This window comes from Malus domestica, chromosome 03 (genome assembly GCF_042453785.1).
Source record: "Malus domestica chromosome 03, GDT2T_hap1".
NCBI lineage: Eukaryota > Viridiplantae > Streptophyta > Magnoliopsida > Rosales > Rosaceae > Malus > Malus domestica.
The window spans coordinates 9,518,756-9,528,695 of NC_091663.1; the positions used below are offsets into that span (position 1 = coordinate 9,518,756).

At 35.9% G+C, this 9,940-nt stretch overlaps 1 protein-coding gene across 1 annotated transcript; it reads left to right on the forward strand.

The window, feature by feature from the left end:
• Positions 1–6,010: 6,010 nt before the first annotated feature.
• On the forward strand, positions 6,011–8,263 carry LOC103421955 (dof zinc finger protein DOF2.1-like). Its single transcript, XM_008359998.4, has 2 exons — positions 6,011–6,489; positions 7,250–8,263. Exons 1-2 carry the CDS (start codon positions 6,457–6,459, stop codon positions 8,087–8,089), a joined length of 873 nt encoding a protein of 290 aa, XP_008358220.1. The 5' UTR covers positions 6,011–6,456; the 3' UTR covers positions 8,090–8,263.
• The last annotated feature ends 1,677 nt before the right edge of the window (positions 8,264–9,940 follow it).

The window sequence follows — 9,940 nt, forward strand, 5'->3', positions numbered from 1 at the left end:
AGGGCATGACAGATGAGGCGTAGGGACTGCTGCGCGTCACAGTGCTGTGCGGTGTACTTTCCTCGTAAACTGAAATATTCGTCTCGTAGCCGCATTATTGGTGCCACGTGTCAGAATCAAAGGGGGGCGGGACATTATCCGGTGGAACCCACCTACGCCGACCATATCACTCACAGCTGTCCCTACTTGTTTCTTTGCTTCCCCAAGTCGACTCTTATCCCCCGCATCTGGTAATTTCCAGCAACGAGCCTCTACTTTGTTCACACTTCCAACTTCCATTGCATTACTTCCAAGTTTACCAAAAAAGATTCCGTTACTTCCAAACTTTTTCAATTATTTATATATACTTTATTCCAAAGTATTTTAGTTTATATTACAAAAAGGAATTTGAATTTTGGTAGAACATTTGCTTTAGTGAGTATAATCACCCTCGCGTTTATAAAACTTGAAACTTCAATTCAAAATGGCACTTGTGCAAACTAAATATAATGCTTGACATTTATCGAAATTGTTTCAGAATAAGTCACGTAATTTGGGAGGAAATTGCGTGCTCTAATTTCGAACGGGTAATGTTTGGAGAAGGATAAGTCAAGCATATCATAATTTCATTGGATATAATTTGCATTAAGAACAATGTGGTGCCAAATCAAGAAATCAATGTTCAGTTATGACACAAACCAAAGGCGACGATTTTCCAAAATGTCAAGCAAAACGTTTAAACAGTTCAATAAAAATTGAGTGAGCTAGACTAATTGATAATGCACGTAAATTCATAATTTTAAGAGGATAATAACAATCTCAAAGTTTGAAAACAATTATAAATAAGGGAACTTTAACGAAAAGCTCCCGGTACTGTTCATTTTAAAGAAAAACCACATTTTTACACTAAAAAATCAATCATGGTACTATTCATTTTACCCTTTATTTTGTCCTTATCGTTAAAACTCAAAGTTTTCAAACCCCTTTCATTAGTTTTCCTTTATAAATAAAGTTAAAATCACCGTGGCTTAACCAAAATACACAATCGTGAAAAGCTGAACTTAATTAACAAATCCAATATCAAATAGTATCACATCATTAAAAAATTTCTCCATAGCCAATCGAATTAAAAGTCTCACCATTTGAAAACTAAACCCCAAAACGTGTTCATTGCCAATTGTTCTTTCGACCAACAAAGTCTTTTAGTGAGAATGCATGCTAGATTCTTTTCTTCACACAAGATGCAATCTCCACCACCTCCTCTTCCTCCTATATTTTTACGATCTATCATTTTTGTCCCAGCAGGCACAGTTTCCTATCCCACTTTACTTCTTTTTTCTAAATTTTGCTCCCTTCAGCATTTTCTTTGACCGTTCCATTTGACCGGTCAACTAACTTGACTGATATTCATTTCAAAATTTAGCCCCACATTTCTTCCCCGGCCCCATCGCAATGTTTGCATTTGCACCCAAAGAGTGCTAATGCTTGCTTGTGAATCGTAATATTCAAACTACTTGGTGACTCGACAATTGGGAATGAATTTTAAATGTGTATTCTACAGGGTATATTATGAGTTTAATTTCTAATTTTGGTGAATTACACAATGATGATCAGAGAGAGGTTGAGTTTCCTTATGTGTCTTCCAGGCCCCTGGAAGAGTGAACTTCCGTGGAAAACCACCGGCCAGTCCTTTTTTGTTTTAAAAAAAATTATATTATTCAATCTAGTTTATAAAACTTTCAAATTAGTGATTTATATTTTATTAGTATGTACTGGTTTATAGTACGAGATGTTTAGTTGTCATATTTTAGGTTGTTGATTTTTTTATTGAACACATTCAACATTCATTCATTTGTCGTATGTCATATACCGAAGTTTTGTAGAATTTTTTATTTAACTACATATACATCAAGCAATATCAAATGCAACATATTTGCAAATTGCAACTGAAGCGGTTAAACGTATTTATTCATTCGCAATGCGCTGAAAGTTCGATGTTTAAATTCCTTTCCCATCGAATTAATTATCTTATTCAACCCTTAACTACCTTAATTAATTATAAAAATGGTGATCAATGTTCTTTCTCGGAATGGATTGTTGGAGCCAATTGAAGCCAAACGTTTTGTTTCATAGGATCCAAAGGTTAAATCATGGTGGTCGCAATCATTGTTTGTTTATTATATTGTTTCTGACAGATTTTAACATGCAAAATATACTTGAAATCTTGTTGGAACATTGTGTTTCCCGCTAGCTACTCCAAGAATATTTTTCCATAAATGGAAAATATTTCTACACATGTAAAGATGGCTAGATACCAACCGTTAGATCATCACCTGATTGGATGATCGATCTACCATCATAAGTGGGTTGCATGTGGATAACAAAATCGGGAAAATGATGAGCTTGATTTAAATTTGTTTAATAAATCAAGCCAATTAGTGAGCTAATAATATACATTAAGGAATGATGACTCTAGCTAGACTTTAATTCTAGAGCAAGAAAGTTGATGTTAGACCGTGAAAAACGACAAAAAATTGTTTCGTTTTCATACGTAGCATCCAAACATGCTTTAGTCATATGTGATTTTGATGTCAATAAAGCTTACTATTCAAGAATATTACAAAACAAAGAAGAATTTGTTTGGTGTTTCGTGAGAGTGAGGAGCAACTTTATTTGGATCAGGTAGACCGTCCGGTTGGCGCTATGATCTAATAACATAATGTCACGTTAATCTCACTTCATATGGTATGATGATATTAAATCAAGACAATACTGTGATAGTGATACGGTGTTTCGAGTTCAGCTAGGTAATTTAGAATGAGGCATTGATTTCAAGAAAACAGACAAGTCTCACACACTTGAATTAAACTGTATACTTTCATGATGAGTGTGAAATTGTTAGTACACAAACACATGTAATTAGAGGCGATATGCTGCAGAAATCAAGAACTTTCCTCTATAGAAGCAGATTTTAATTACATTTGTTTAAATTTTTTGGCAGAGCAAAAAGACAATATTTGGTTTTTGAGCTAGTATTTGATCTGATCTGGGCTCGATATTGCACTTTTGCAGGCTAAAATTGTTTAACCTGACAAAGGTGCATGGATTAAGAAAAATGTTTTCTTGTTAGTGAGTTTTATATGCATCATTGATTATGTTGATTTTATTCTATGATACGGTTTCATATATTTATGAACTATTGAATGTGGTTAATTAACGGGTTGTTATAAAACAATGAATTAGTAGCATTACGTATAAATTCTAATTAGGTCACATAGACAAAAATTTCAGCTTGCCAAACAACATTAGGAAAGAAAAACCAAGATGGGGTTCTATAACAATGCGTATATATGAACAATGCCATATTCGAAAATGCTATAATTAATATACTGGGAGAGAGCTCAAACTTGCGTGCATGCTGACGCATTGCCTTGTCCAATGAGCTTATATTTGAAATTCACGAATCAATTTTGTATATGTTTTTTTTTTTAATTACAAGCTATTTTTATACTCTAAACTACATTAAGAGGAGTAATGTTACACTTAACACATATTTGTACGATAATTTGTGTTATTGTTGAGAATGAATCCCACATTGATGGGAGGAGAGATCTTGCATGTGCTTATAAATAAGTTGGGCTACTCCTCATATTGCCAATTAGTTTTATGGTGGAACCTCAACTTTCTTCATGGTATCAGAGCAGGTTGCCCTACATGTGAAACCAAACGGCCACAAGCGCTCCACGTCACCCCGTTGTGTTGTCCACGTGTTAGACTTGAAAATTCCACGTCACCCCGTTGTGTTGTCCACGTGTTAGACTTGAAAATTCACCACAAATGAGGGGGCTTGTTGAAAATGAATCCCACATTGAGAAGGAACCTTGCATGGGCTTATAAGTAAGTTGAGTTACCCTCCATATTACCAATTTGTTTATGGTGGAATATGGAGTAGGTGGGCACGGCACAAAATAAAAAATTTGAGGAATTGGACCTTAGGAGGGACGGCAAAGAATTGAGGAAGGGTGAAGGAGGCTAGGGTTTTACCAGGAAGAGGAAACCTAAAACTAGTGATACCATGCAAGGTCCATTCTTCCATTAATGTGAGACTTAATTTCAACGACCATCTCTTTAATAGGGATTAGGCTTCTTTCCCTTCCTTTTTCCCTCCCCTTCCCTCCCCCTCCCTCTCCTCCTATTTGAATAGTCATGGTTAAACCACGTCAACATCTTATATTAATTTTTTATAGCAAGAGAAAGACAAAATAAAAGAATGTGAGAGGAGGGGATGGAAAATGATGGAAAGAGGAGGGGAGAGAATCCTAGTCCCTCTAATAGATCTACCAACCATGTGGGTCTCATCTTTAATTAGAAAGAGAGTGCAAATGATAGTACAAATATATGGTAAGAGTATCATTTTGGCATTAAGAGAGAGAAGACTTCAAACGCAAGATGTAATAAAATAAATAGAAATACCATATTCACTTGGACAATCCACCACTCGTCAATTTCATTTTCTCGAGAATTCTTCTTCATTAAGTTTTAGTTCAATGCACATAATTCTACTGAATTAATGACATTAGAGCTGTATTGTGTATATTACCACAATCAAACTAATCTATGGCTGTCAAACTAGGTTGCAAATGCATTAAGCAAAGTACAACCAATTGCGTTACAATTAGACATAAATACACAGACAGATGCCAAACCAGCCGTAAAACAAGTACCAGTGGGTACAAAATAATGCTCGTTAATTGTAGTGCTATTGCTTTAGGGTTGATTACGACTTGTCACAAAATTCTTCTCAACAAAGATTGGACCACAACTACCACAAGACCAACCAGAAAAATGCAAAATTATAGTTACCTATTTCTTTTCTTTATTTTCTAGTTAAAAAAAAAACACTCTCTTTAGGTAGCTATGAGCAATTCATTTTAGGCACCTCACCGATTAATTTTAACTCTTGTGATAAAATTTTCTCTAAAATTTTTTTTAGTTGTTTAAAAACACTTCTGAAACAAATCTTTAGTAATAAGATAAAAGAAAATGAAACGAAGATCCACAATCTCTGTGTCTGTGCGTCATAATCAGCAGTGTTCTCTCCACCGGCCGGTCCCAACCTCATCATACGGTCCATATCATAAGAACCTTCAACGAAGACAACCACAGTAAAAATAAACAGGCACAAACAACCATTCACTATTACAAGATCAAATTACAAAAAAAGACAAGACGTTCGAATTTAATAATAATGTCGTAAGAATTTGAGTAAAATTACACTTATCTGTATTATCATTTGTGTCATTTCTTGTATAAAAATAAGACTTATCAACGCATGTGAGTCTCACTTGCAAAAGAATTTCTCTATCGTATAATGTTCTAATTCAATAATAACACACCATATCTGGAGTAATTTTTTACATAGGAAAATACCAATTAACATATACTATATAAGTCATTCATATTACAAAATAAAGAATAAAAATAGTGCATCATTGTTCTGTGGGGACCACCCCTTCACCACTACAATCCAAAATCACCTACCCAAAATCTCTGTTTTTCTTGGGTTTTTGACAATTTTTAATTTTTAATATTTAATGTAATTTTGGTGTGTTTTTTGGAACACGAGGATTGTGCAGCAGCACATTGCAGGAAAACGAGTGACGAGTTCGAGAAGGAGGCGAGGAATTGGGGGGAGAGCGATGGATATACGGCAGGATCCCGGAAAGATTTTTCAGTATGATCGGCATACTAGAAGGTACATTATGTATTAATATATAAAATAAATGGTAGAATATATATGTTAAAAAGTTAATAACTTAAAAAATAAAATTTTTCACAATTTACATAAAAACACGTGATGTATCACTCGTATTTCAGTCACAAAGAAAATTTCCAAGAATGAGGTTAGCAATAAGAAAATTGTAAATAAAAATAGTAGTAGTGGTGGTGGGGCCCTGCAAAATAGTTGCATCCACGCGAGATCGGGGCCCACAGGAGAATGGGATGGAAGTAGCAGCTGAAGCTAGTGGGGGCTGGCGCAGCGGAGAGACTCTGAGGTGTGTTAGTGTGGCCTCACTATATATGAAACCGTTGCAGTGCACAGAAGGTGGGACTCGAATTTTCTCAATGCAACCACCGCGTACACGAAACACACACACTTTGTCTGCGACCTCATCGATTATCTCCCTTCCTGTACGGGATCAAAACTCTATCTGTCTCTCTTTCTCTCTCTAGATTGGGTTTGCTTGGTTATATATTGGATTGGAGAGTTGGGGTGTGACTTGAGCTTCTCTATTACCTCACCTGCATGTGAATTCTCTCTCTCTCTCTCTAATCCAGAAACTCTCTCTCTTTCTCTCTACCCTTCAATCAATCTCTCTCTCTCTCTACTCTTCAATCACCATCTCTTTCTTTCTCCCTCTAAAAGCCAGTTTTCTTCTTGCAAATTGTGGAGTGCTTGATTGATTGCATGAACTAATGGATCCTTCAAGTGGACGACAACAACAACAGGTAGGATATTTCATCAGGATTCTCAGAAGCTGCTTTCTGTTTTGTTGTGTTTCTTTTATATAGTTTCCAATAATATTATAGGATGGTAGTCCTTACTTTCTTTAAATTTTCACTTAAAATTAATTTTCTCTTTTAAATAAATTTGACTTACCTTGATTGTTATGAGTTGGTAGCTGATTCTGTTGGGTTTTGGGTACAATTTTCAAATAAGAAGCGCTTTGGGTTGGATTAGTTCTTAAATTTTCCAGAAAAAGAATTTTTTATCTTTATTTGAGCTGTATCTTATGTTATTTATGAATGATGTTTCTTCTTCTAAGAAAAATTCAATACATAGTCGGTTTCTTTTTTTTTACAGTTGATTTTTTTCCTTCTGGGTTGAATTTTCATTCTTGATCGGTATAATGATATTTTGTTTGTTTCTTTTTGGTGAAATAGTAAACTGAAAAAGCACGCAAACATGAAATGATGTTGCTGCTATAATAATTACATTCACTTCTATGACCTTCTATGAGTTCATACTCTCTCAATTTGGACCGCTCGAGTTTTTGAACGTATACTTCAGATTCACAGTCTAAAACCATCACAAGCCGTCATCATCGTCATACACATTCGCCTGCACAATACATGTGAATGCAAGATATGTAACTTCAAAGCAAAGCTTCGAATATATCTATCTAGCTAGCACACTATGTCTCGACACGTAATTGTCCCTTAAATTCCCAATTTTCTAACTTTTTGAATTTTCCCCTCGATAATTCAGGAAATGTCAACTCATTCACTGGACATGCTGGTCGGCTCAAAATCCCAACAGCAGCAGCAAGACAGGAAGCCCAGGCCTCAGCCAGAACAAGCTCTAAAATGTCCGAGATGTGACTCCACGAACACAAAATTCTGCTACTACAACAACTACAGCCTCTCTCAGCCTAGGTACTTCTGCAAGTCCTGCAGAAGGTACTGGACCAAAGGTGGTACCCTCAGGAATGTTCCTGTGGGTGGAGGGTGCAGGAAGAACAAGAGATCGTCTTCGGCGGCGAAGCGAGCTCAGGAGCAACCGCTCACGCCCAATTCCAACCCACTCCCAGGTCTAGGTTATGATTCAAATGACCTCACCCTTGCATTTGCTAGGCTCCAAAGGCAGCAGTCATGTGGTGGGCAGTTAGGGTTTGATGATCATAACATTCTTGGAAACCCTAATTCAGCTCCTGGGTTTCTTGATGGACTCAGGACTGGGTTTCTTGAGTCACACAATGGTAATTTCCAGAACTTGTATAACTATGGGTTTGGGAATGGTAATGGGAATTTGGGTGAGGTGGAAGATTGTGGCGGAGGAATGGGAATCCATCACCCATTTGAAGAAGCCACCACCACCTCAACCACCAACGCAGTGACGGTTACAACAATGAAGCAAGAACTGTTCAATGCACAAAGTGAGAGCAGCAACAGAGTTTTGTGGGGTTTTCCATGGCAGATGAACGGTGGAGATCATCATGCAAACATGGTGGGGAATGGGAATCACGAGTATGATTCAGGAAGAGAGAGCTGGAACGGGATTGCTTCATCTTGGCAGCATGGACTTGTGCACACAACTCCCCTAGTGTAACAAAACCCTTGAGCAGCTAGGTTTTTTAATTAGTGTGTTGGTGATCAGCAAGAAACAAAAATTAAGAGAAAAGCATAGGTTTCAATTTAATTTGTTCACTTAATTATCAGAGACTTAAATGTCAGTTTTAGTGCTTTTAAGCTTGTACTAAGTTATATATCTTTTGTTTCTCCATCTACCTTTTATTGGTTGATAAACCAATGAAATCTTATATTTGTGAGAGATTTTTTTGTCACCATTCCATCTCCTGGTGAACATTTCTTGGACCAATCGATATTTTTTAACACAAACAAAACATCTTTTAAGCAGGATACATAATTGAAAATATATTTTTTCCGAGACACTGATTTTTGCGAGATAGAATTCCTCTTTGTTTGTCGAGAAGATAAATATTGAAGAGATTTTTTTAAAGTGGAATTTTTGTATATTCTTTACAATTTAACATTAGTTTTTGGGTAAATTACATAATACGCCTCAGGTTTAAGGTTTATTACAACAAGCCCATACAACATCTTTAAAATATTTCATTTTCATACATTACGTACTATTTTATTTCAAAATAATACTTCTATTATATTTTCCATCCATTGATCCGTTAAGCGCTGACGTGGCTGGCACATTTGTGCCACGTGGTTGCCAAATGTGTGCCACGTGGCAAAAATAATAATTTTTAAAATTTTTTAAAACCTGAATCTTCTAAAAAAAAAAAAAAAAAAAAATCAAAAGCTGAAAGAAAACCCCCACCCCCGTGAACCCCCCCAAACCAGAAACCCAGAAAGAAACCTCCCCCCTGGAGACCCTCCCTCCCCCACGACCCACCTCACCCAGAAACCCACATTCCTCCCTCCGCACCCACCCTCTTCCCTCCTCTACACACCCCTAGGGGTGGATTTTTTTGCCAAATTGCCATGCCAACCGAATTGCCAACCGTGCCATACCGATTTTGTGCCAATTTTTTTGTACCAATCGATAATGGTACGGTATTGTACCGTACCGAAATTTCATGGTACGGTATTGGTAATGGATACCATTACCACGGTATTACCGTACCATACCGAAAATACAATATAATTTATAATTTATATAATACATAATTATATAACACATATTTATAATATTCCAATAATTTGAAAATAAAACCCTACTTATATTAGCATTGTTGTTGGTGACTTTGATCTCTTAAAATTGTGGAAATCAAACACAAAAGAGTTCCTAATTCTTTCACAAATAGCCAAAATATGTTTGTAACCCCCACTTCTACTGTTGCTAGTGAAAATACATTTAGTCTAGGGAGGAGGGTTGTGAACCCTTTTAGGGTATCCTTGACTCCTAAAATAATGGAGGCACTAGTGTGTACTAGTGGTTGGCTTAGGGCAGGTGGAGTAAACTTCTACAAGGACCAACGGAAGATATGCTTCAATTTTACAAGGAAATAGAAGAAGAGAAAACAAGAAAGATATGCTTTAATTTTTTTAGTAAATTTGTTATTAAATGGTTTTCAACTTTAATTCTTCTTGCTACTAATTAATATGTTTTCTTTGTTTGTAATGTAGGCTTGACACAAACTCAATCTTCTACAAGTTCAATGCCTCCTCCAAAAGCTTCGACATCTCAAGCTTGAATAACTGATCAATGAATTCTCTTTTTTGAAGTTTACTTCCAATTTTCATTTGGTTTGAAACTTTAATTTCTATTTGGATTGTTAACTTCTATTTGTTTTGGTTCGTAACTTCTATTTGGATTGTAAGCTTAATTTTCATGATGAATCTTGATGCTTCATTTGAATTATTATGTGTGTGAATTGTGAATGATGAATAATAGATGAATTTAATCTATAATGTATGAGATAAA

Bases quoted from the DNA above. Each gene is read 5' to 3' on its own strand.
- LOC103421955 (XM_008359998.4), top strand. From the start codon at position 6,457: ATGGATCCTTCAAGTGGACGACAACAACAACAG. The intron at 6,490-7,249 runs GTAGGATATTTC...TCGATAATTCAG, and splicing joins GTGGACGACAACAACAACAG to GAAATGTCAACTCATTCACT.